Source organism: Bactrocera tryoni, unplaced genomic scaffold (assembly GCF_016617805.1).
Source record: "Bactrocera tryoni isolate S06 unplaced genomic scaffold, CSIRO_BtryS06_freeze2 scaffold_25, whole genome shotgun sequence".
Lineage (NCBI taxonomy): Eukaryota > Metazoa > Arthropoda > Insecta > Diptera > Tephritidae > Bactrocera > Bactrocera tryoni.
In genome coordinates this window covers 18,599,364-18,626,648 of record NW_024395977.1, presented here as the reverse complement: position 1 = coordinate 18,626,648, position 27,285 = coordinate 18,599,364, and the positions used below count along the sequence as shown (strand labels likewise).

The window sequence follows — 27,285 nt, the reverse complement described above, 5'->3', positions numbered from 1 at the left end:
TAGAGCATTGGGATATCTAAATATGTAGGTATAATTATTTTTGAGTGCAGCTGTAATTTATGTATAATAACAATTTCCAAATATTTATGAACTGCGATACGGTTGATTCGTCAATCAATAAACTATAGGAATGATCTTTCAAATCTTCTGTCAAATTTTGTGAAAAATGAGGTACTAGAACGTTTTTAATAATTTGGGTACATTTAGTCCTATGCAGGTGAATTTTGTCATCCTCCTTGTGCGTGTGATTAATCACGTCTCCCAAATGATCCACTACACGAATGCTAGTATGTGCCGCTGTATATAATGCTAGCCTGGCTTCTTCTTTCTTTTTCCCCATGCTTGTTACTTCAATAAATAATATTCGCCTGCAAAGGTCTTACCTGTATACACTTAACATAAAGCTGAATTCGTATAAAATTTACGTACCTTTGAATTATGCAGGTGCTTTTTAGATAATCCATGATTCTTTAAATCTCCAAAATGATTTCTTAATAATGTACCACATAATTTACACTTTGCTACTGGACCGGCAGTGCTTTCCACTACTTGCAACCAGACCTTCAGTTCTGGTACACGTAACCAAAAATCACGAAACTTTTGGGTGTACTGTGGCTTAGGCATAATTAATTAAATACCTACAATGAAATCAGGGTGCCTATTCTGTAACTCGATTCGAAAAAAAATTTACTCGAATTCGGATTTTTTATATTCTGTAACTTGATTTTCGGATTTTCAAGCCAATTTTCGAATAAAATATTCGTTAGCTTTTGAGTTGTAGAAAGCAAAAACGAAAATTGTACGTATTTATTCTGGCACAGGGTGGTACAACTTTCGGATAATTATTAAGTAGATCCGAATTTCGAATAGAATACATTTTCGAATAGAGATACAGAATAGGGCCCCAGTTTTCATTCAAGTAAGATTAAGAAGTACGTATCCTCTATCAAAACAATAGCAAACTGTACTGTACTGTTGGTTTAGTTTACTTTACTCACTGAACTGAACTGATCAACTGGTCTGACTGAGTACATTTTAACCAATAGGAGGTACTTTTCGCGAATCAAACTTAACTTAACCCAATGACCGTACAAATAACGTTCATAATCGTTTATTCAAGAAGTTTGTAGACAATAATCGGGGAATCCCCGACCCGACAGATTTAATTTGAACAATGTTGCCTACATCCTAAACTTTTTTTTAACTATAACGTATACAGAGCATTTTATGAATCACACTAGCGGTTAAATATGTAAATTACCACTAACTGGAACAATCTAATCCACTATAAGATCCACTAGCCACTAAAACCAAAAAAATATCGCTGTAAGACATGCCTAAACCACCAGATCTAGTGGAAAATCCACTAAGTTGGCAACACTGACGAAGATAAATGACAAAGGTGACGGGCAAAATTCAACAATAACTCAACAACAAACACAAAACCATTTTTGTAGTAAAAATAGGACAACAGGATCATTCTAACAATGATGGCGAAAAAAATAATTCGCCCGGCTCATCGAATCAAACCGATACGCTTGGTGGCGCATTTCGAGCACCCGGCGTTTTGATGCAATCGCACAAAGGTGACCACGTAACTGGCAGTAGTTCGTCACAACAACACAATCCGATGCCACCCCTGCAGGCCGCCGTGCACTCGCATCTGTTGCGCCGTCAACAGCATGCTGCAGCCGCAACGCAACGAGAATCCACAAAAGCAAAAAAACTAAAGAATCGTGATCCCAATAAGCCCTTCTTGATCTCACTCTATGAGGAGATCAAACATGTACCCGAAGAGATGCGACTCGATGTCAAGGGCGAACTCATACAGGTGCTCACAAAAAACCACCGGGGAAACAGAAGAAAACCCAATCACAAATGACAAAATACAACTGTCACAGCATGCTCAAACAACGCACGGCATGTATCAGCTGCAAAAGAGATATAACGAGGGTTCCGATAAGCTGCATCAGCAGAATGAGCAGCGCAAACAGCCAGACTCGATTCGTCTCAGCGACATTGCCCGGACCGAGCGGAACGCCATTCGTTCCGCCGGCCACCCCATCCAAAGCGAAGACGTGGACGAGACGTTCGTCGTCAAGCAGATGCACGCAGCACTACCTTGGCAGCAAAGAATTGCGCTGTCACCAACCGCTTTAATAAGAGTTCGAACCGCAACCAGGTTCATAACGCCGACGCCAATAAAGTCTCTGGAAGATCATTCCAACAGGGCAGCGCCAGTCGAAGTAATTTTGGGAGTGGACGATTACTACCGGCTCATGTTGCCAGGGTTACAACCAGCGGCAGTGGGTCAACTCATCGCCCAAAATACGACACTGGGATATACATATAACATCCGGCGTCATATAATATCGGCACAATAAAGTGCACTGGCTGCCAACGCCTCTCACATTTACCGCCTAGGATCGAGTTAGACTCGAGTCGTCTCCCCGAACTCGGGAAGTGGTGAATTCTATGCAAATTGGCGGCATGGCAATGACCGACAGAGACTCGATTCATCTCAGCGGCATATCTCGGACCGTACCAGACTCGGTTCGTCTCGTCGGCCACCCCATCTGCAAAGAAGACGTGGGAGAGGAAGTATAGCAGCTAGTCGCACGTTAGTTTTAAGTAATTTATTGTAAACTGCACTTGCAGTAATACTGCCATGCGGGGAGAATGTTGCCGCCGCCCCCGCCCAATTTCTGTTGCCACGTCTGTATCGGCAGAGCAATCTTTTATTTTTTGCCTCTTCGAAGTTTCAATTAGCACGCAACTAAACACTAACTAAAAAAAGTTGCGCGCGCTCTCTTCTTTGCGACAGCCTAGCGATACAGACGCGGTAAGTGTGTTTCCAATTTGTTATATTAAAATATATATATTATATGAAACCTTTTGTTTTATTTAATATTTCTTTGCAATAAATTTGCGCCGACCGTTTCCCCACGGCCAACCACAATTACGGAAAGAGCCATACCGTGCTCCACCACCCGAATTATCAGATTAGTATTTATCTAGTAATGTAAGATGATTAAAGTAGATTAGGCCAAATATGTTTTTTTATATCATACCGATATATCGATATTTTTAAATAAAAATATCAATATTGATATCGATGTATTCAAAAATTACCGATACAATATATATCGATACTTTATTCCATTTCCGACATCACAATCGATGTTTTTCGTTTAAATTTTACTTCACATCTTTACAGCACTTTTTCTCAGTTTTAATACGAAAACCTCTGCTTCGAAACGTTCTAGCAAACTGTTATGTGTTTGGTTGTAAAATACGGAGAATTCGTTGGTGGAATGTGAACTTGTAAAAACTGACAATTCGCTCATGAATTAATGCGAAGTAAGTGTGACAGTCTATTTTTTGCTATGTGTTTTAGAAGTTGTGTAAGCTTCGAACTCATCTGTTATCAGGTACAACTTTATTACGGGTTTAGTGAATATAAAATATATGTAAATAGTGAATCCCAGTGTGAAAGGAATTTTTGAGCAGGTTGAAAGTATTTCTTTCCACGACGGCTCTAAAGGAAAATCAGTTAAGCAATTGTGAAATATATTATAATGGATAACAAGCAATTTCCCACGGTGGAAAGAAACTGGTTCCGGTTTTTAAAGTTTCAAGTAGAGACACAATAAAATTACAAGTGGATGAAAAACAGTGGTCTTCAATTTTCAAAGTGTATATTCGTAAATGCGACAGTTACTACCGAAGTTATGATATATAGACGGAGAAAATGAAAAATCAGTCATCCCTTCGTTTAACAATTTATTTTTTGGACAATTTTCGTTTGTCGAGTGGGACGTTAGGAGTAATCAAACTGCACGAAAGTCATACAGCAGCTTATTTAGAAGAAAATATGCCTACGCTTTTCAACGTTTCTTTTTTTTGTAACTGATAGTGATACAACCATGATGAGCTTAAAAAAAAGCTTGTTTGGCCGAAAAATAATACTCTGCTTCGCACACACCCTAAATTTGCTTGTAAAGCAATCAATAGATAAGTCTACGGAACCAGCTACCAGCTTTGATCACTAAGGTGCGCGAAGTAACATACTTAAGTTTATTAAACGAAGTTTCAATGCCAATGATAAATTGCGGAAGAAACAAAACTACGCCGGGGCTTCTTCAAGTAATACCAAGAAAATGATTATTGTCGTAAGAACGCGATGGAATTCATGTTTTTATATGTTAGAGAGACTCGTCCAGTTCTTCTTCTTTACTGGCGTAGACACTGCTTACGCGATTATAGCTGAGTTAACAACAGCGCGCCAGTCGTTTCTTCTTTTCGCTACGTGGCGTCAATTGGATATTCCAAGCGAAGCCAGGTCCTTCTCCACGTGGTCCTTCCAAAGGAGTGGAGGTCTTCCTCTTCCTCTGCTTCCCCCGGCGGGTACAGCGTCGAATACTTTCAGAGCTGGAGTGTTTTCGTCCAATCGGACAACATGCCCTAGCCAGCGTAGCCGCTGCCTTTTAATTCGCTGAACTATGTCAATGTCGTCATATATCTCATACAGTTCATCGTTCCATCGAATGCGATATTCGCCGTGGCCAATGCGCAAAGGACCATAAATATTTCGCAGAACTTTTCTCTCGAAAACTCGTAACGTCGACTCATCAGTTGTTGTCATCGTCCAGGCCTCTGCACCACATACTTAGCAGGACGGTAATTATGAGTCACTTATAGAGTTTGGTTTTTGTTCGTCGAGAGAGGCCTTTGCTTCTCAATTGCCTACTAGTCCGAAGTAGCACCCGTTGGTGAGAGTTATCCTGCGTTAGATTTCCAGGCTGACATTGTTGGAGGTGTTTACGCTGGTTCAAGATAGACGAAATTATCTACGGCTTCAAAGTTATGACTGTTAACAGTGACGTGAGAGCCAAGTCGCGAGAGCGACGACTGTTTATTTGATGACAGGAAATATTTATATAGAATTGAACACAGAAATGTATATAAAGAAGCTGTGTCCAAATTCAAACAAGCAAAATTCCCTTTGGAAAGCCCAAAAGTCCATGAAGCTACCAACTGACTCCAACATGCCTATACGAGACTTGGGTGGAAATTGGGCTCGAAGTGACGAGGAAAATGCTAATTGCTTTGCAAATCACCTAGAAAAGGTATTTCAACCCAATTTGCCAAAGAACAACTTTAAGCTGTCAATCTTATCCAACACAGCTAAAGAGTCGCTCGAGTCTCTTATGACTTCACCTTCTGAAATCATTGGTATCATCAAAGAACTTAATCCAAAAAAGTCGCCGGGACATGATAAAATTTCCCCAAAAATGCTAATTGAGTTACCAATTATTGCTGTAGATGTGCTCTCTTTGCTCTTCAATGCAATTCTTAGTTTCGGATATTATCCAATTTCATGGAAAAAGTCGCAGATTATCTTGATAGATAAACCTGGGAAAGACCTAACACAGCCGTCTTCATACAGACCAATCAGTCTTCTACCCCGTCTTTCAAAAGTATTTGAAAAAGTATTACTATCAAAGATGTCTCCTTTCCTCCAAGTAAATAACACAATACCAATGCATCAATTCGGATTTCATGCGAAACATGGCACAATAGAGCAAGTAAATAGAATTATTAACGAGATAAGGAAGGCATTTGAGCACGGGGAGTACTGCTCAGCAATATTTCTAGATGTAGCTCAAGCATTTGATAAGGTGTGGCACGAAGGTCTTTTATATAAGATTAAAAAAATTCTACCTTTAGAATTGTATAAAACCTTGGAATCTTACTTAAAAAATAGAAAATTTATGGTAAAAGTAGGAGATTTCATATCTGATGAACGACAGATAAGGGCTGGTGTACCCCAGGGCAGTGTTTTAGGCCCAACACTATACATCATATATACAGCAGATCTTCCAACAGCTAATAATGTATTAACTTCAACTTTTGCGGATGACACAGCTATAGTGAGCCGTAACAAATGCCACAATTCAGCATCACGAATATTAGCGTAGCATTTATGTTCTGTCGAAGAGTGGCTAGCGAACTGGCGTATAAACGTGAACGAACAGAAGTGTAAGCATATTACATTTTCGCTAAGACCAAAGACATGCCCGGCAGTAAAAATAAACAATATTTTAGTACCACAAGCGAACGAAGTAACATATCTTGGTATTCACCTAGATAGAAGGCTCACGTGGAGAAAACATATCTCTAGTAAAATAACATGAATGAAGATTAGAGCTGCAAATTTAAATTGGATTTTAAAAAAAAAACTCCAAACTTAGCCTAGACAACAAAGTGCTTTTATATAATGCGGTCATAAAGCCGATTTGGATGTATGGCATTCAACTGTGGGGTACGACCTGTGCAACTAATATTGATCTAATACAAAGGTTCCAATCAAAAATGCTTAGATCAATCACGTGTTCACCATGGTACATGCGTAACGAAAATATCCATAAAGACCTTGGTATCCCTATGGTAAAAAAAGAAGTAGAAGACAGCAGAATTAAATATATATCTAAACTTCGAGATCACCCAAACCCTTTGGCTAAGGCTTTGGTACATTCCTGCGATCAAACACGACTTAAGAGAAGAGATTTGCCTGCGTATTAAAGAGCGACGTATCACCAAAACAGCTCAATCACTTGCTTGAGTCTGTCTAGTTTTTAAATAGATTTAAGCTTTTATTACTTATTGTTAGGCTTTAAGAAAAAGCAGATACAATAAATAAAGTAATTTTGGAAAAAAAGGAAATATTTCGTGTTGCCCTCGTTCACTGCCAGACCCATTTGGTTAGCCTCTATTTTATTTACTGCCCACTCGCCCTCCGCGTTTAATGCTTCCGAGCTGAACAAAATTAAGGAGGTGATTGAATTATTAAAATGTTTTAAACTGTGACCAGGGAGATTGACGCCGATACCTACGTACCATTAGCATAGTTATAAATGTAGTAAGTTGTTTCACTGACAAAAATTTCAGCCCAAGATGCTACTGGGGGGGAGTTAAAAAGTGAACTGCAAAAGAACACGAAAAGAAGATTTGACAAACTTGATTTCAATTCATTTCTGGCGTTGACTACTATATTAGATCCGAAATTCAAATTGCTGCAGTTTAAAGATGTTCTGGCCTGAAATGTGGGATGATATGAAAGATGTATTTCCAAAATTGTATAAGCAAGTTTCAAAATATTTGCTGGAGCAACGATCACACTGCAAAGAAATCGGTTGACAGGGAAGAGACTTTACAAATTGCTTTTTATACTCTCGCAACAAAGTTGCTAAGGAGAGTATTATAGTTTTGTTCACATAACGGTTGTTTGTAAGTCCTAAAAGTAAAAGAGTCAGATATACGGTTATATATACCAAAGTGATCAGGGTGACGAGTAGAGTTGAAATCCGCATGTCTGTCTGTCCGTCCGTCCGTCTGTCCGTCCGTCCGTGCAAGCTGTGACATTAGTAAAAATTGAGATATCATGATGAAACTTGGTACACGTATTTCTTGGCTCCATAAGAAGGTTAAGTTCGAAGATGGGCAAAATCGGCCTACTGCCACGCCCAAAAAATGGCGAAAACCAAAACCTATAAAGTGTCATAACTAAGCCATAAATAAAGATATTAAAGTGAAATTTGGCTCAAAGGATCGCATTAGGGAGGGGCATATTTGGATGTAATTTTTTTGGAAAAGTGGGCGTGGCCCCGCCCCCTACTAAGTTTTTTGTACATATCTCGGAAACTACTATAGCTATGTCAACCAAACTCTATGGAATTAACAAAATATTGAAAATTAACTCAAATATTTATCAAGCGAGAAACGTTTTGGTATTCTGTGACAATATTGATAAAAGTAAAAGATTCAATTCGAAAAGCTTTTCTCCACACGTGTGGTGAACAAATTAATGTAAATAGAAACAGCTGATTTCTATTCAAATTATATTGATAGCAGTGTGCGTGCAGTCAATTGCTCCTTTGGGACTTTTTATACTCTCGCAACAAAGTTGCTAAGGAGAGTATTATAGTTTTGTTCACATAACGGTTGTTTGTAAGTCCTAAAACTAAAAGAGTCAGATATAGGGTTATATCGGGTGATTTTTTAAGAGCTTGATAACTTTTTTTTAAAAAAAAAACGCATAAAATTTGCAAAATCTCATCGGTTCTTTATTTGAAACGTTAGATTGGTTCATGACATTTACTTTTGAAGATAATTTCATTTAAATGTTGACCGCGGCTGCGTCTTAGGTGGTCCATTCGGAAAGTCCAATTTTGGGCAACTTTTTCGAGCATTTCGGCCGGAATAGCCCGAATTTCTTCGGAAATGTTGTCTTCCAAAGCTGGAATAGTTGCTGGCTTATTTCTGTAGACTTTAGACTTGACGTAGCCCCACAAAAAATAGTCTAAAGGCGTTAAATCTCATGATCTTGGTGGCCAACTGCCCATGCATCCCGAAAAATGCACTGTTTGGTGTGGTTTGTACGCTGGTGGAATCATTGGACCGTATTTTTTCAAAGATGCTGTTGGACGCAACGTTACGGTGAATGGCGATCGCTATCGTTCGATGCTAACAAACTTTTTGTTGCCAAAATGGAAGAACTGAACTTGGTTGACATGTGGTTTCAACAAGATGGCGCTACATGCCACACAGCTCGCGATTCTATGGCCATTTTGAGGGAAAACTTCGGAGAACAATTCATCTCAAGAAATGGACCCGTAAGTTGGCCACCAAGATCATGAGATTTAACGCCTTTAGACTATTTTTTGTGGGGCTACGTCAAGTCTAAAGTCTACAGAAATAAGCCAGCAACTATTCCAGCTTTGGAAGACAACATTTCCGAAGAAATTCGGGCTATTCCGGCCGAAATGCTCGAAAAAGTTGCCCAAAATTGGACTTTCCGAATGGACCACCTAAGACGCAGCCGCGGTCAACATTTAAATGAAATTATCTTCAAAAAGTAAATGTCATGAACCAATCTAACGTTTCAAATAAAGAACCGATGAGATTTTGCAAATTTTATGCGTTTTTTTTTTAAAAAAAGTTATCAAGCTCTTAAAAAATCACCCGATATATACCAAAGAGATCAGGGTGAAGAGTAGAGTTGAAATCCGGATGTCTGTCTGTCCGTCCGTGCAAGCTGTAAGTTGAGTAAAAATTGAGACATCATGATGAAACTTAGTACACGTATTTCTTGGCTCCATAAGAAGGTTAAGTTCGAAGATGGGCAAAATCGGCCTACTGCCACGCCCAAAAAATGGCGAAAACCGAAAACCTATAAAGTGTCATAACTAAGCCATAAATAAAGATATTAAAGTGAAATTTGGCTCAAAGGATCGCATTAGGGAGGGGCATATTTGGACGTAATTTTTTTGGAAAAGTGGGCGTGGCCCAACTGAAGGCGTACTAAATACTGTATTTCACTTATTTATAGTTCTGAAATAAGCCTTTTATGCTCACTAATAAAATACGTTAAAAAATTTCAAAATCCATCGAAGTTTCAATTGCCAGTAATTATTATTTCGATGTTTTTGAAAAAGGTTAGATGATATGCCTTTTGTATTACAATTCAAAACTATGATCCAGAATTAATCCGTAAATAAAAATAACTTCTCTGTGGCTTAAAAAACTTTATATAATTTATTAAAAAAAAATAGCAAGGTGTTGCGTTCTTAAATACATTGTAAACAAGTGAGAAAAGGCTGAAATCAAAATCGGGTGCAACAGAGCATTTTATACTATTGCAACTATCAAGAATCAAAGCCAGAGAAATAGCTTAAGGTGTAAAACGTCAACCTGAGGATCGAATTCCAAGCAATTTTATATATAAATATACTATATAATGGTTGTCAAAAAAGTCTTGCGGTATTTTTTATTGAATTTTTTTTTTCTATTGAAATTGAAATGAATTTTTGATGACTCATGCCCAGCTCTTGACCGATGCTACGGCTGCTACTATGCCGGTCTCTTTCGACCAATTCAGCGATTTTATCGCAATTTTCGACGACAGGCCCTCCGGAGCGAGGCCCTCCGGAGCGAGGCACTTCTTCGACCACCTCCACACCAGAATGAAAACGTTGAAACCATCGTTGTGCGGTGGAAATGGAAACTTTATCGGGTCCATAAACTACACAAATTTTATTGGCGGCTTGAGATGCATTTTTGCCTTTATCGTAGTAGTACTGTAAAATATGCCGTATTTTCTCTTTATTTTTCTCCATGTTTGCGACGCTATAACTCACGAACGACTTAAAAGAAATGACAATCAATCAAACAAGTGAAATGAGCTTTCCAAAAAGGTATAGCATGACCCGATGCGACGAATAAAACTAGAACTACGCGCTTTCAGCGCCAACTAGCGAAAATACCGCAAGACTTTTTTGACAACCTATTGTAACTCTTATACTGACTGAGGTTTGTTAGAAAAACAAAAACCATTATACGTAGTAGTATATGGCAATTGGGGTAGTTTCGATCACATTTTATCTATTTTTCCATATACTACATACTATAAACATGTCACATACTAAAAAACAAATCATATAGAGTAACGTCAGCCGGATATTCGAAAAGGCTGAGATTAGTTATATGGGGGCTATGTCAAGTTTTTGCCATTTTTTTTATTTTATGCACAAAGATACACTCTTATTAGTAAAATACATCCTCTAATTTTCCTGAAGATAGCTCACATATTGGCCAATATATGCGGTACAAAATCACGCGAAAGTTCGAAAATCTTTATATTAGGTATACGGCGGCTAATGGAAGTATTGGTCCGATTCCCCCCATTTTTGACATACTCACATACCATTATCAGAGAAGTACTATCCCTGAATTTCAATTATATATCTCAGACATTGACCGATATTTTCCAACAAAAGTCAGCTATAGGTACAGGGGTTCATATTCTGTACCTAGGGGCTTGAACAATTTTATTTGGATTTGAACAATTTTTGATGGTGGCACACACTAAAAACATTATTCGTGTAAAGTTTTATTCCGTTATATTATTTTCTTCTTGATTTATGTACTGGAAACTGAAGGAATGAAGTGGAATTTAAAGTTGTGTTATGTGGGAAGTAGGCCACATCGACATGTGTAGGTTGGGTCCCGAGATATGGGAATTAACCAAAAAGTGGGCTGTGCCATATCCATAGCCAAATTTTTACCCAAGGCTCTATAAAGCCTTGTCATACCATTCCGGCGGCATGTTTTTACGTCTCTGGTCCATTTAATTACTGATTTATCGCGCTTTTAGTAGTTTTTAACAATACCGTTATAAAGGGAGGGTGCGGGGTTGTCATCAATTTTCGCAGAGTCGGTAGAAGTTCTTATAATATTTGCGCAGGGTGAATTTCGTTGTTGTAGCTTTAGCGGTTTAGGAGATATATACATTAAACCTATTAGAAGGGGGATCCTCCCTTTTAAAAAAAAAATTTTGGCCATAGGTGCCCTTTGCTGCTGCGATCCTCTGTGCGAAAGTACAGTTTTATATCTTAATTTAGTGCTTAGTTATGGAATTTTATATGTTTTCGGTTAATGGTGAATTGTGAGCGTGGCAGTGAACCAATTACGCCCATCTGCGAACTCGAACTTTTTTTGTACTAATATGCCCGTGTACCAAGTTTCATTAAGATATCTCACTTTTTACTCAAGTTACAGCTTTCACGGACGGACAGACAGGCAGTCAACCGGATTTCAACTTTTCTTGTCACCTTGATCATTTATAGATATATAACCCTATATCTATCTCGCTTAGTTTTAGGTGAGACGTACAACCGTTAGGAGAACAAAACAATAATATTCTTGCAACTGGTTGCAAGAGTATAAAAATTGTCATATGTTTTAGCTACCTTTAAAATTTTTAATTTAAGTAATTCCTAGGTGTTAAATTTTGTATCTCTACTTTCTTTTTACTAATACAGGGTTGGCCAAGAGAAACCAAGGGGTGTAAAAGTTTAATAACTTTTTCGTTTATTAATTTTTTTTATTTTTTTGGTTTCAGATTATACTAAAGGAAATATATATACTTACATATATACAAAAGGGAAATTTTTTTACACTAAGTATGAAAAATTATGTCTCTTTTTATAGCATTTTCCATAACATCTTTCAAAACTTGTGGCTGTAGCGTTCGAATTTCTGCACCAATGTTTGCCTTGAGTTCAAGGATTGTCTCTGGCTTGTTCACTCGCTCCTTCAAATAACCCCAAAGAAAATAGTCGGGTGCTGTCAAATCTGGCTGGGATCGCGCTGGCCAAATAATTTCCGAATTTGTGGAAATTATTCGCCCTCCAAAAATTTGACTTAAAAGTGCCACTGTGTCTCGGGAAGTATGGGCAGTAGCTCCGTCCTGCTGAAATTACATACCAGGTCTGTTTTCAAGAGCAGGACGTAAAAAATGTTCTATCATAAACCGATACCGCTCTCCATTTAATTTCAATAAAAAAAAAATTGTAAACGAAAAAGTTATTAAACTTTTACACCCCTTGGTTTCTTTTGGCCCACCCTGTATTATCCAATAATGAATGCTGGTTTTCAAGATGGGTGATCTGTCAAAAGATCAGCATTGAAAAATATTCCTACACTTAGACAACCCGTTCCCTGTTTGCTCCGGCTTAGCCTATTTGGTTTCCAACAGCTGGGAACGTGTTGAACTCGGCGTAAAACAAGTTTTCAATAATCACGCCGTCAGCACCTCCATCGTGTTTCAATATAAAGTTATAAAGTAGAAAAGAGAATGGAAATGTAATAAGGCCATTTGCTGTTTTTCGCTCCAGTGTTTTAGTTGACTACACTGCTGCATCATGCCACCGCTCAGGGTAGCCTACGAGAACGTCGGGAAATCGCATTATCAGTATCACCAACAGCCTTAAATAATTGCAGGATTTTGTACGTGCCCCATCAGTACATCCCAAAGCATATGGGTCTGTGTTTCAATATTGAAACGATCGCTAACTTCGCGAAAGCTGCTCTGATAGGAAAGCTTTCAAATTGTCATATAAAGACTTCTCTTCAACGGGACTCCGTAACGTACAGCAGGCAATTTATTTCATAAGGGATCGAGCTTATAATGTAGTTTCTGGTAAGCAGAGTAATAATAATAGATTTCAAATAACAAAATAATATTTCTTACCTTGAAAGTTGATATTTTTATTCTGAAATGGCTATAAAAAACGTGAATTGGCATCTCATTTTTGGTTTTCAAATTTGTTTTTTTTTTTTGGTATTTTTTCCTTTTCACATTTTTCTGCACAAATAATGATCATAAGCTTTCGTAAAACTATTTTTTTATTAACAATAAATTTGATGTTATCACTTCAATTAAATTGATTATAACAAAATGTTTTGCTTGGCAATTTTTTGCCTAGACGAAACGTGTTACAAAGTTTTTTCATGTATCGTTCCAATTATCGAGTGTGTATTTAGTATACTGCAAAAAAACTTTCCAACATACTCGTATTTGCTCTATACTCTATACTCGAAAGAATAGCTGGTACGATGAGGACTGTCGTGCAGCTGTGACGAAATCTGGACGGGCTGCCTTGCAATATTAAGATCAACCACAATACGAGCGGGGTGGGATAGATAACAAGAATTGAAGAGGGAAGCGAGGTGCATATGCATACAAAAAAGAATGAGGCCGGAATGCGTGAATACGAAGAAATTGACAAGCTGGCTCACAGGGATAATGCTAAAAATTCGACCTTACCAGTGTGCAAAAATACCTAGAAAATCTTTTATTACACAGATTTTCATCATGCGCCAAATCTTGCAAAGGACTCGTGAAAGGAAGATGGACACACCACCTACGAGTATTCATTGATTTTAAAGCTGCCTTCGACAGCATGAAAAGAAACTGGTTGTGGATGAGGACAAGGTGAAAAGTCCTCACCAAAAAAAATAGATATCGCATTCGCGACTTGGCTTTCACATCAGTGTTGACAATCATAACTTTTAAGTCGTAGATAATTCCATCTATCTTGGAAACAGAATTAACACCAAAGACAATATCAGACTTGAAATCCAACGCTCACTCAGATAGGTGCTATTGTGGACGGAACAGGAAATTAAAAAGTAAGGTCTTTTCTCGACGAACAGAGGCCAAAGTCTAAATCCCTTAAGTATAATTTCCGTTCTACTATATGGTGCGGAAGCATGGATAATGACATCATCTGATGAGGCGGCCTTAGGAGTGTTCGAGAGAAATGTTTTGCGAAAAATCAATAAGTTCGATATAAAATAAAACAAAATATTGCTAGTTGTGCTTTACACCCATATTCTGTGCACTTGACAAATTCATATTTCCAATTTACAAAATTTGAAATTTATCAAGCATTTCGAAATCTGTGTCTGAAATAGAAAGCTCTTTTCTTTATAAGTTGTTAAGATGTCAAATGCTCTTGACAGTGCTCGTTATGAATTAAATATTTTATTGTGCGTCTTGTTGTGAAAATGGAAGATATTTAACTTTTGTTATTATTGTTAAACGAAGATGAAAATTGTTATTATTAATTTATATACTAATTTATTTGAAATATGTTCCAGATTTTTTAGAAAATTTGGAATAAAAAGCATATATGTAAGCCTCCAGCAGCTCGTGAGTAGCTCTATTGTGTTTGTTTACTATAAAAAAGTTAAATTATAAATTTTGTTAATAATTAATTGATATATATGAAATCTTACGTTGAGAAGAGTCCATTTTAACGAATAAACATAATTTGAATAGAAATCAGCTGTTTCTATTTACATTATTTTGTTCACCACACGTGTGGGGTAAAGCTTTACGAATTGAAGCTTTTACTTTTATCAAGATTGTCACAGAATACCAAAATATTTCTTACTTCATAAATATTTATATTAATGTTCAATGTTTTGTTAATTTGTCAAGTGCACAGAATAGAGGTGTTAGTATATAATGCCAATTTTTACAACGTAATATTTTGCAATGTTGTTGATCTTACTGATGTTGCATAAATACTGTAGTCAAACGGTATCGATATCCAATGGTATAATTTAAAGTCCGCCATTTTTGGAAACTCTAATGTAAATCTACTAAATACTTTTTAACTAGTTTCAACTTGACAGGAATCCAATTTTTTAGAAGATATCAGATAGTGTACGTTCCCATAATCCCCTTAGCTCGTAGAGGCCTTCTTGAAAAGGCGAAAATTAACTTAATTAGTAAATAATTATAAATACGTATTTAGTGAAACTTGATAACGTACGATAAATTCCTTTTTCCGTACTCGGCTAAACTGGCGTAAACTCCCAGTACTTGCGGGTGGCTTTATATTTCATATTTTATAAAGATATTAAACACCATTTTTTTACTGAACAATTAAGGCATATTGTACCAATCTCTCCATAATTCTTCAATAAAATGATATTATGTTCAAGAAATATTTCTGTATTCTTATAAAACGCGATGATTATATAACTTTTGCATTAAAATATTTTTATAAAAGTAACAACGTGTACACATTTTTATTAAAGATTTCGCAAAATTTTACACTTAACTTTGGTTGGTTTTGGCGAGGTTCCAAAATTTAAAATAAAATAAATAATTGTATATTTTTATAGCAAATGTAGATTCCTAACCGTCTAATTAATATTTGCAAATATTTAAGTTGATACGAATGGCGTAAGCAAAGAAATATGCAAATAAAAAAGTATCCATATATGTTTTATAGTTATTAAAAAATAGAAAGTAAGTATTAACAAATGCCTAAGGATTAAGTTATTTTGGTTTTATTTTACCTCTGGTTTAGAAAATCGGGTTAAATAAGGTAACTGATGCACAATCAAATTCAAACATTATTATATTTTTCACAAAAAATAATAAATAGGTTATCTAATCACAATATGTCACGGTTTCACTATCTTTACAATACTAATATTATATCCCTTCGTTTCGATTTCTTTTAACAAACATGTCAAGAATTTTTCACCTATGTAGTTAACTACTACATTTCAGGAATATTTTCATAGGGTTCAAAAGGGTGAGTTCAAGCAAGTGACATCTAAGTAATCAAGATAAAACTTCAGTCCGATGTATTAGTTTAATAAAACTACAAAAGTTCATATCCATTTCTATTAAAGTGCATACATACATTTAATTATATATCATTCTTAACGATTTATTAATAATTACTAAATTAATTTTCAATACAAAAAAAAAAATAACGTAACTTCAAGCATGTAAAAACACAAACCTACTAACAATCATTATACGTTATTGAATGAGCCTTTGCACAAAGTACTTAAAATTTCTTCTAGTAAAACACGTAAGGAAGAACTAACTTCGATTGTCACCAAAAAGTGTATATTTTTGCAATTTGCGAAGTTCAAACGCGTCAATATTACTACATATGTGACCTGGTCTACGGAAAGGGGGCTTAAGTGTCAAAAAAAAAGGAGAACAATTAATGAGATAACGAGAAACTGACGATTATTTTTAACAGCTTTTCCCAGAAAACTAGTTTTCGAACGTAGACCAGGTTACATATATTAACCAAGTAAGTGTTAAGTTCGGGCGTAACCTAACATTTCATACTCTTTCAACTTGCTCGTTATCCGGAGAAGAATTATATTAAAAATGTTGGGAAAGAATTAGATATTCTTTGATGAAATCGTGAATAAATAGCAATCAAATTTGGTTTCTTCTAAGCTTATTCAAATGAGGGATACAGTTCTCCGCCGAAAATTATTAACGTTCAAACAGTCTACAAGTACGTCGCACAAATTGAATAGCTTCTGTCACTGCTTCTAGATGGCATTCGTCGCTAAAAATAAACTTTTTAAGAAGAAAATCATATTAATTAGCAGGGTTTCTTTGAATGGGGGACTTTCGAGGTTCGATCATAATTTATAATGTTTACCTTGTTCCAATCCACCTGTGTGTAGTTCTGATAGAGTCTGGCTCACATTAGCCGTTGATTTTTTATTCGAATGGTCAACTTTGGTTTCTTTGCTAAACGGCGGCATTTCAGATTTTTTTCTGAAAATATGCGTTCAACTGTCCTTTGCGATATTTTCAAATGGCATCAATTAGCTCCTTTGTAATTTCTCTAGCTCGATTGGTGCGTATTTCTAGAGCGAGCCTTTACGCCGAATGCGATCAGACATTTTCCTACGGCACCATTTCTGAACGTGCGCACAATTAAAAACTTATGAAAAAATTCGGTTTCTTTCACTACGCCACTCAATTTATCTCTGATGAGTCGGAAATCACAAAGGCTAAATCCAAGTGAAGTAAACTTTACAATATGATTTCATATCTAAGTTTCGCTAACTGCAACGGTAATTTTTTTTATTTTTCAAACGTCGTAAGATGTAGTACATAGCCAACTTAATACTTAGGCAGTGGAAAAAATTTAAATTATTCGCCTAGCAAGTTTTCCAAGAACGTTATTCGTAACTTTTTATACATGTCTATTAGAGGTGTTCTACGTTATATGGAGATTTTTGAAATAGTTTTTTAAGTTAACAGAATGGGCTAATTTCTTTCCTTTTTATGTAAAAATGTTAAAAAAAAAAAATTGGGGACAATCGGATGATGGGAAGACGGCGCGGAAATGCTTTAAAATTAAAAATTGCCTTCCTATAGGAAAAAATAAGTTTTATGTATTCAAGTATCAATTTTTCTTTTAGTGTATTTATTAAATGAATATGTATGCTTTAAGATGTCTCAACTAGCACGATATAAAGAATAATTTTAATAATATATTGTTCTTATTTCGAGTGAAAAAACGGTAAATAATATTTTTTTTAACGCACCATCGTCGTAACTGTCGATTGCTTTATTTTTGCAACATGATGCAATATTTGCAAAAATAAAAAACGAACGACTGCAGACTTTGGTAACGGTATTTTTGTGCAGCGAAATAAAACAGTAAATGGACTGTGTTCTTTTTTCAATAATTGTCACTCTCGTTTGTTTGGCATTTGAAATCAGATGTGTTAATTTGTGCGAATTGATTATTTAATAAAAAAAAGAAATGAGTGAATTACCAGCAACTGCAAGTACATTACATATACAAACACGACAACGTTCTGAACAAGTTGTGAATATTGAACTAATTGGAAGAATTTCTCATCAGATAACATGTGCTAAACTACCATCGAACAAACAAATACTACAATTACTATTTTATAACATTAGATTTGTGTATCGGCAATTGAGAGAAAGTGCAAAATTAACAATATGTAAATGCTGTATTAATATTTTGGCAACAAGCTCGAATTCCGACAAAAGATGTAGCTAGGTGTGTCGATAAATTAAAATCTCTGTACAAATTATATCAGAAGATTCAAAAAACCGTACTAAATGAGAGATCTGATGCTCAGAAAAAAATTGTTGAAGACTTTTCTGCAGAATTGAGTAATTTGTTTGACATTGCTCATAGAGATGCTTTACAAAACATGCGTATTAGCGAAGACAAGGAATTTTTGATTCTACAAAGGCAAAAAGGTCGTCCTGGTAGCATGGCCGCATTGAAAAAGAAATGTCTAGAAAAAGGAAACATCAACAAATGCCGGAAGTGAATCGTAAGTTTATCAAATGAAATTAATTTTATTTATAGTAGTAATGGTCAATTTTAAAATGATATTGTGTAGTCGAACTCAAAGACGATTTTGGTATGGACTATGAAGAAGATATTGGTGTCAGTGAGCCTGAAGTAGCGGAAACCAATGTGAAAAAAAATACAAAACAAACTGCTTCAACTTGTATTAACAGGGGAAGAAAACATTTTATCACACCGCGATTGCTTTCAGCACTTGATAGCGCTAAAGTAAGCGATGGAAAGGCGATGCACATTCTGATGGCGACTGCAGAAGCATTGGGCCATTGCACTAGCGACTTGGTAGTCAATCGTTCTACTCTCCATAGACTGAGGGAAGAGCTTTGCAGAAAAGAAACACAGAGGATTCAACAGAGTTTTATTGACAAAGTATACCATGATTGAAAATACACGTATAGGTTATTTAAATACTAATAATATTCTATTCTAGCTAAGTGATACACAAGCAATGGTCGTCCACTGGGATGGTAAAGTATTGCCGGATCTAATTGGAAAAATAAAAGTTGAGCGAATTGCAGTGCTTGTTAGTTATAATGGCGAATCCAAATTTCTAGGCGCTCCAAAACTTATATCTGCCACTGGTGAAAATATAGCTACAGCCGTTTTTGATACACTTAGTAAATGGAATATTTTAGATCGCGTAGAAGGCATGTCTTTTGACACCACGTCCACTAATACTGGTCCAATGAATGGAGCATGCGCTCAATTGCAACGCATGTTAGGAAGAAATTTGTTGACTTTACCGTGCCGTCACCACATTCTAGAAATATACTTGCGTAGTGTATTCGACCTGCATTTCAAAGAGACTCAAGCACCAGAAGTCTCAATTTTCGAGAGATTTGCCAAAGCCTGGCCAAATATTGACACTTCATCATTTAAGAGTGGGCTCGACTGTGAAGATATAAAATCTCATATAAGTGATGGCATCTGCAATGACATCAAACAATTTTGTCATTCACAATTACAAAAAACTTTTGTTCGTGCTGACTACGAAGAATTTTTACGTCTAATACCTACATTTCTTGGTGACAATGGTGGTAAATTTAAAAGTTACAAGTCATGCACGTTGGATGTCAAAGGGAATCTATTCCTTGAAAATATTTCTTTTTCGTGATCAATTTCACTTGAGTAAAGCTGAATTAAAAGGTTTAAGTCACATTTGCGTTTTTTTAGTGCGTTTATATATAAAAGCTTGATACAAATGCTCTAATGCAATTACCTCTCCCCCGCATGATTTAAACTTTGTAAAAGAATGTATTAATTATGAAAAAGTGAACCCAAGTATTTCTTCGGAATTGCTGAGAAAAATGTAACAACACATGTGGTATTTGTCAGAGGAAAACGTCGCAATGGCTTTCTTTGATTTCAATGTTTCTCTAGGTGTTAAGAAAAAAATGGTAAAAAATTTAAAATCAGAAGAGCCAACTAATAAACTACAAAACAATCGCAAAATAAAAAAATTAAGTGACTTAGGCAATTCGATTTAAGCGAATTTGTATCCAAAAGAACTTTAACATTTTTTATGAAGTACAAGTTGTCAACCAACTTTTTGTATTTGGATCAAGAGTCTTGGGAAACAAACGAGGAATTTCAAAATGGTCGCGCAATATGCCACAAATTGCTTGTTACTAATGATACAGCGGAAAGAGGTATTAAATTTATAAAGGATTTCAATACTATTCTTACAAATAAAGAAGAAGAAAAACAGTTCCTCCTTCAAGTTGTTGAAGAATAAAAAAAAATTATAAGTCCTATAAAAAATTAGAATTAATTTAAGTTTTAATATTTCTAGATGTATTAAATAAATTGATATGAATAAAAATATTTCCTTTAAGCAGTAGGTTTAAGTACACTACAAAAAAAATTTATACTTGAATACATAAAACTTGTTTTTTCCTATAGGAAGGCAATTTTTAATTTTAAAACGTTTCCGCGCCGTCCTCCCATCATCCGATTGTCCCCAAATTTTTTTTTAAACATTTTTACATAAAAAGGAAAAAATAACCCATTCTGTAAACATAGAATACATTTTGAATTTTAAGGACAGGTCTAATGTCTATATACTACTGTGATCAAATTGAAAGCTGAATTTTGTCCATTTAATTTCCTTCAAAGTAATCCCCTCCCCCTGCAATACACTTATGCCAACGAATTTTCCAGTCATCATTGCACTTGGAAAAATCCTCCGTCGTGGTAGCCACCAGAGCCTTCTTCGAATTTCTAATGAATATTTGACGAGAAATTTAGCATAGATGTCACTAACAGTACTACCAATTTACAGAAAAAAATTTACCGATTCGAAAATCGCCCGAAATATAAATTAAAAATTCACCTTTCATTTTGATCACATTAATATTTACCATGATATTTGACCGGATAGATCACGTCCACCAAGCTTCTTCTTCTTAATTGGCGTAGTCACCGCTTACGCGATTATAGCCGAGTTAACAACAGCGCGCCCGTCGTTTCTTCGTTTCGTTACGTGGCGCCAATTGGATATTCCAAGCCAAGCCAGGTCCTTATCCACTTGGTCCTTCCAACGGAGTGGAGGTCTTCCTCTTCCTCTGCTTCCCCAGGCGGGTACTGCGTAGAATACTTTCAGAGCTGGAGTGTTTTCGTCCATCCGGACAACATGACCTAGCCAGCGTAGCCGCTGCCTTTTAATTCGCTGAACTATGTCAATGGCGTCGTATATCTCGTACAGCTCATCTTTCCATCGAATGCGATATTCGCCGTGACCAATGAGAAAAGGACCATAAATATTTCGCAGGAGATATATCGTCTTGCCCTCGTTCATTGCCAGACCCATTTTCTGTGCTTCTTTGTCCAGCCTGGAGAAGGCAGAATTAACGAGGCGGGTGTTGAGGCCGATGATAATACTACCACAGATAACCATATTTCGGGCTCCAGCGAAGGCAATCAGCCTCAACACATTCGGGGATGTTTCCTCGTGGAGTCTGAATTTACCGACCGTAGGGCCAAATATACCTTATTTGCCCACCCTGGCGTTAAAGTCGCCAAGCACGATTTTGACATCGTGGCGCGGGCAGCTTTCATAAGCGCGCTCCAAGCGCTCATTGAAGGCATCTTTGGTCACATCGTCCTTCTCTTCCGTAGGGGCGTGGGCGCAAATCAGCGATATGTTGAAGAACATCTCATTGATGCGGATTGAGGCCTCCCACCACACAAATACCAAATTTGCGCACCTTTATATGGCCACTGTAGTAAATGACACAGGGACATACTCGCCTCAGTCCTTGTCCCGTCCATCGCATTTCTTGGACCGCGGTGATATCAGCCTTTATTTTTACGAGGACATCAACCAGCTGGGCAGCGGCACCTTGCCAATTAAGGGTCCGGACATTCCAGGTGCATGCTTTGATATCGTAGTCCTTATTTCGTGTGCCATGGTCGTCATCAAAAGGGGTTCTTTCATCCGAGGCTCGTTTTCATTAGGGGTGTTTTTTACGTGGCGGGTCCCAAACCCAGCGCACAACCCTATGTGGGGGATGTTTCGCCTTCTCACCTTAGCTCGCCTTCGAGCGGATGTTCTTAGGCTACCCAGAAGATACTTGGTCAAAGACCGGAAGTTGTAAGCTGCTTGTGCCATGTATAAAAGAATTGTTTCTGGCCACTCCCAAGTGAATGGCGATCAGAGAACTTTCCTCACTTGCTTGAACTTCTACACATGACTCCAACGTCCACCAAGCAGTGAAGCAAATATAGCAGCTGTAGCTGAGAGTGTACATGAGGTCCCTGGAGAGTCGGCTTGGTCGGAATGACGTGTGCAACGACTTGGTGTATTTTACGCCAAAATCTTTAATTGAAAGCGTACAACATACATGTAGCAAGAACTGAAGCTCGAGCTTTCCAAACGACATCGTTTCACTCTATTAGTCTTGAAAAGTTCCAAGAAGATCCGACGTTTTCGAGCGAAATTTTGTTTCGAGATGCGGCCCGTTTCTGGTTAATGGGTATGTAAACAAGCAAAAGTGTCACTTTTGGGACAACAGGCATCCTGAAAAAATTAAATTACTGCAATTTCATCCAGAATTACGTCATGATAACCGACTACTTGGTACCTTTAATTTGGGCTCGTGATCTCAGTGATCTCGGGACATAAGAATATCAAAGAAAAGTTCTAGGTACCAAATTTTGTCGAAATCGATTGAACGGTTCCCGAGATATTGGGTTTCACCAAAAAGTGGGCGGTGCCACCCTACGCCCATCGCCAAATTTTCCATCGGCTCTGATAAAGCTCTGTCATGCCATCTCGGTGGTAAAATTTAATGTATCTGTCGCGTTTAGTTATTGATTTATCATGGTTTTAGTAGTTTTTAACAGAACCGTCTTACTATGGGGAGTGAGCGGAGTTACTTCCGATTTAATTCATTTTCACGCTGTCAGTAGAAATTCTTATAAGATTTGGTTTCAGCATATTTGGTTATTGTAGTTTAAGTAGTTTAGCAGATATGTATATTAAACTTAGATGAGAGCGGGACCACGCCCACTTCAAAAAAGAAACTCCCAAAGGTGCTCCTTGTTACAGTAATCATCCGTTTTGTTTTTTAGCAGAAATAAACTAAATTATATTATAGTAAATTCCGTTTAATGAGTAAAACATAAACTAGCTTTTACGCTATACTAAAGCGCTAGATTTTATTGTTTTTAAAGTAATACCGCAACTTAACTTCGTGTTTCAAGTAAATAAAAATAATATATGACATTAATTTCAATATAGTGTAAGTGAAATTGAATTAAAAAAATAAAAAAATATAATTTTTTCATCGCATGTCAGCCTTTTACATTTCTGGTTCATTTTGTAAAGCTCACTAACTTTCAAATTATTTTAATTTTTAATAATTTTGATATATAACATGTCAATAGCTTATTGCTAAATAAAAAATTTGTATATTGCAAAAAGTACCGTTATAAAGTGTTGTCAAGTATGCACAACACTTGAAAATTTTTAGTGGTAAGCTTTGCGTGACCACGAGTGTACAAATATAAACATACATGTGTATATATATATGTTGTAAATTCAGCCGGACGATTAAACATCCTTAATGTAAGTTATATGGGGCTAAAGTTTCGCCCGATTTTATTCATTTAGGCACAAAGATTCACCGTTATTAGAAGAAGACACTCTCTCAATTTCATTAAAATATCTTCCCTATATGAAGGTATTTCGTACCATATTGGAAAATTAAAGTTTCTGGCGTTTAGCCCACAACTTCCCCTTGCAGCTGCGATCCCCTGTGCCAAATTACAGTTTTATATCTAAGCCCAATAACGGTTAAATCAGAACTGCTGAAATTGTTTTTATTGTCATTTACTAATTCATTCATGAACATGAAGTTAAAAAGTAAAAACTTATTATTTTTGTTTATTCTGAAGTAAATTGTGTAAGTAAGAAATTAAATAAAGCAATTGCGTTCGACGCAAAAATAGTTTGTGCACAAATCACATCGACAACTAGTGCCACTGAATGACGAGGTTGTATAGAAGATGTGCCGTTTGAATGACAATTGATCCACTGGAGCAAATTGTCAGCTTTGCTAAGTAAAGGGTAAAGCATCCAATCACCAGAACACGTCAAAACTTTATTAATATTCAACTTCACTTGTTATTGCCTAAATCCAATATCCTATTTTAAAATTTTCCAATATAAACTGTTTTGCTGAATGTCGCCAAAGTATTTAATCATGAAGAAATCCATTGAAAGTATTTCGTGAAGGATGCGATCACTTTTTATAATAACAAAGCAATCTACTCGTATTTGAACCGAATCAGTGGAATTAGATTTCATGTTATCATAAGCGAAATCCGTCTCAAAATTGGTTGTCCAACATTACCTTGATCGACTTTTCTACGCCTAGTAAAGCAGGCAAGTTTCTCTCCATAACTTTTCTTCCAACAGGAATCTATCTCCTTTTCTTCCAATCACACAAGGGAATAATGAATTAAAGGTTCTAATTTACTGATGTTACAATGGTTACAAGAAACATGTGTACCAAGTGTCATTACGAATTCTTACTCAGTTACAGCTTGCACAGACACAAATAGATGAACAGATATGCGGAGTAAAGTGGAGAATTCTGGATGAATGTTGGATTTATGTGCGACCTACGAGTCCTACAAATCATCCGGATGGGAAGCCTCCATCTGAATTACCCGTTCAGCTCGGTAATTATGAGGCTCTACAGGCAGAATGCTCCTGGGGCAAGCGGTACGGACGAAAAGAAGCAGGTAGACGAGGAGGTTACTCGTCTCAGCGCCAATACGGCCAAGCAGGCTGCAACTGCTCAGGTCACAGTTGAAGAGGGTGTACCACCCTCCACGCAGCTGCTCAGCTGAACCTATTGATTACTTTGTATTTAATACCCGTAACAGACATGTAATAACACCATAGTAAAGGTATCATGGTATTCTGTTTACTACGTTGATAACACACATGGCAATGTAGTAAACTCAAATACTAGCTTTGTTTCATTGGCATTAAATATTTCAAATAAATTTTAAACAATAAATATGTAGTTGTGTGTTATGGAGAAAATAAACACGTGACATAATATTTGGCATTTCTTGCTTTTCTGAAAAAAAAAAGTGGAAATATTTTGTTTTCCATATCATATTTATTAATTTTTTAAGTAATTTTGACGGAATATTTCGAAGAGCTTTTGTGTAAAACCTTTTAGCAAAGTTGTTTACCTTCTTTTAGCTGTGTTTATAGAAATACCACAATGAAACATCATAATATTGTTACCAGCAAAATGCTACATTGCTGATATGGTATTTTGCTAGTATTTGAAGACATACATATGGTATTTGTACCATATATGGTATTGTTACTACATGTCTGTCACGGATATAAGAGTTCCTAATACAGGACCTGTTTGCTGTGCAGGCCAAGAATAACGAAGGTGTAGACTTCGTCCTGGCAGCGGCCTACTTTCCAGGAGACACAAATACTGCGCCCCCAGCGGCTGTAATGGGCCTAGTTGATTACTGCAGGAGCTAGGCTGCCCCAGCTCCTAAAGTGCGATGCGAAAATGCCCCATATTGAATGGGGTAGTATGGACTGCAATATACGAGGAGAGTCTCTCCTTGAATTCAATATTAGTAATAATCTCAGTTGGAGGATGGAGTCATGTGTAGGAGTTCACGCAAGTAAGGAAAGTTCTATGATCGCTATATACTTGGGAGTGGCCAGAAACGATTCTTTTACGTATGGCTCAATCAGCTCACGACTTCCGGTCTTTGGCCAAGTATCCTCTGGGTAGACAAGAATATGCGTTTGAAGACGGGCTATAGAGAGAAGACTAAACCTCCCCTCCACAGGGTTGTGCGCAGGGCTTGGGAACCGCCACGTAAACAACGCCCCCAATGAACAGTAAAAAACAGCATCGGATAAGAGACCCCCCTTTTGATAACGACCGTGACAAACGAAATAAGAATTACGATTTGAAGTAATGCACCTGGAATGTCCGGTTCCTTAATTGGGAAGCCCAGCCCGCTGCCCAGCTGGTTGATGTCCTCGTGAAAAAAGTGGTGAGATCACCGCCGTCCAAGAAATATGGTGGATGGAACAAGGACTGATGCCGTGGCATTCGTGGTGGAAGAGAGACTCCGTCAGCGAATACTGTCACTTACTCCGGTGGATGAACGTCTTGCCACAGTCCGCATCAAAGCGAAGTTCTTCAACATATCGCTGACTTGCGCCAAACTCCTGACGGAAGAGAAGGACGATGTGACCAAAATTGCCTCCTATGAGCGCTTATAGTGCACCTATGAACCTGCTGAATTGCAGTGAAAGCATAACGCCAGGAGAAGGCGAACTCGATTCCCCAATAGATAGCGATGGAGCAGACGTTCCATTGCTCGACCATGAAGAAGTTCGAAAGCAATAACCCGTCTGAAGAACAACAAAGGGGGGTGGGGCCGATGGATTGCCGGCGGAGCTATTCAGACAACTGATAGGTAGCATGCATCAGCCTATTTGTAGAATATGGTCGTACGAAAGTATGCCCTACGATTAGAATTTAAGTGTGCTCTGCCCAATCCACAAAATTGGAGACCCCACAATCTACGCTAACTACCGTGGGATAACCCTCCTCAACATTGCGTATAAGGTTAGATTTAGATGAAAGACCCGTGAGAAAAGAATCGACACTACCTCTTCGTCGATTTCGAAGCTAATTTTGACAACATGAAAAGGAGCTGTCTATATGCTGCGATGTCTGAATTTGGCATCCTCGCAAAACTAATACGACTGTGTAAACTGACGTTGAGCAACACCAAAACCTCCGTTAGCATCGGAAAGGACTTCTCCAAAACGTTCGATACAAAACGCGGTTTCAGACAAAGCGACTGCTTTTCGTGCGACTTCTTCAACCTACTTCTGGAGAAAATAATTCGAGTTGCTGCACTAAACAGAGAAAGTAAAAAAAAAAAAAAAAAAAAAAAATGATTCTTACATAAATTTTGAACAAATGCTTATGATTTGAAATATAATTTTTGTATTAATGAGTTGTATTGAATTTTAGCATAAAGAGATAGATCCTATGTCCTTACCCTGCTTCTATGCTACATCCCCACCAATTTTAAGCCAAATCGGTTCAGCCGTTCTTGAATTATAAACGACTTTCTTTTATATACCAACTTGTACCATTCTTGTAAATGACAGAAAATAGCAAAAAAGAAAAAAAACAACAAACACATGCGGGAGCTGTAGCACATGAAA

General features: G+C 37.0%; 1 protein-coding gene and 1 long non-coding RNA gene across 3 annotated transcripts in view; one reads left to right on the top strand and one right to left on the bottom strand.

The window, feature by feature from the left end:
- Window positions 1–15,877, bottom strand: part of LOC120780310 — an 88,197-nt gene extending 72,320 nt beyond the window's left edge. For both annotated transcript variants that reach the window (XR_005705858.1, XR_005705859.1), the window contains exon 1: window positions 15,718–15,877. This is a non-coding gene — a long non-coding RNA (uncharacterized LOC120780310). The remainder of the gene's footprint in view (window positions 1–15,717) is intronic.
- Window positions 15,878–18,126: 2,249 nt separating this feature from the next.
- Window positions 18,127–20,249, top strand: LOC120780593. Its single transcript, XM_040112852.1, has 3 exons — window positions 18,127–18,507; window positions 18,577–18,911; window positions 18,973–20,249. Exons 1-3 carry the CDS (start codon window positions 18,465–18,467, stop codon window positions 19,654–19,656), a joined length of 1,062 nt encoding a protein of 353 aa, XP_039968786.1. The 5' UTR covers window positions 18,127–18,464; the 3' UTR covers window positions 19,657–20,249.
- Window positions 20,250–27,285: the final 7,036 nt, after the last annotated feature.

What these genes read in the sequence shown, in the direction of transcription:
- LOC120780593 (XM_040112852.1), top strand. Translation starts at nt 18,465, where the DNA reads ATGTCTAGAAAAAGGAAACATCAACAAATGCCGGAAGTGAATC. An exon ending in ACAAATGCCGGAAGTGAATC is followed by an intron (nt 18,508 to 18,576) that starts GTAAGTTTATCA and finishes GATATTGTGTAG; the next exon opens with TCGAACTCAAAGACGATTTT. An exon ending in AACAGAGTTTTATTGACAAA is followed by an intron (nt 18,912 to 18,972) that starts GTATACCATGAT and finishes ATTCTATTCTAG; the next exon opens with CTAAGTGATACACAAGCAAT.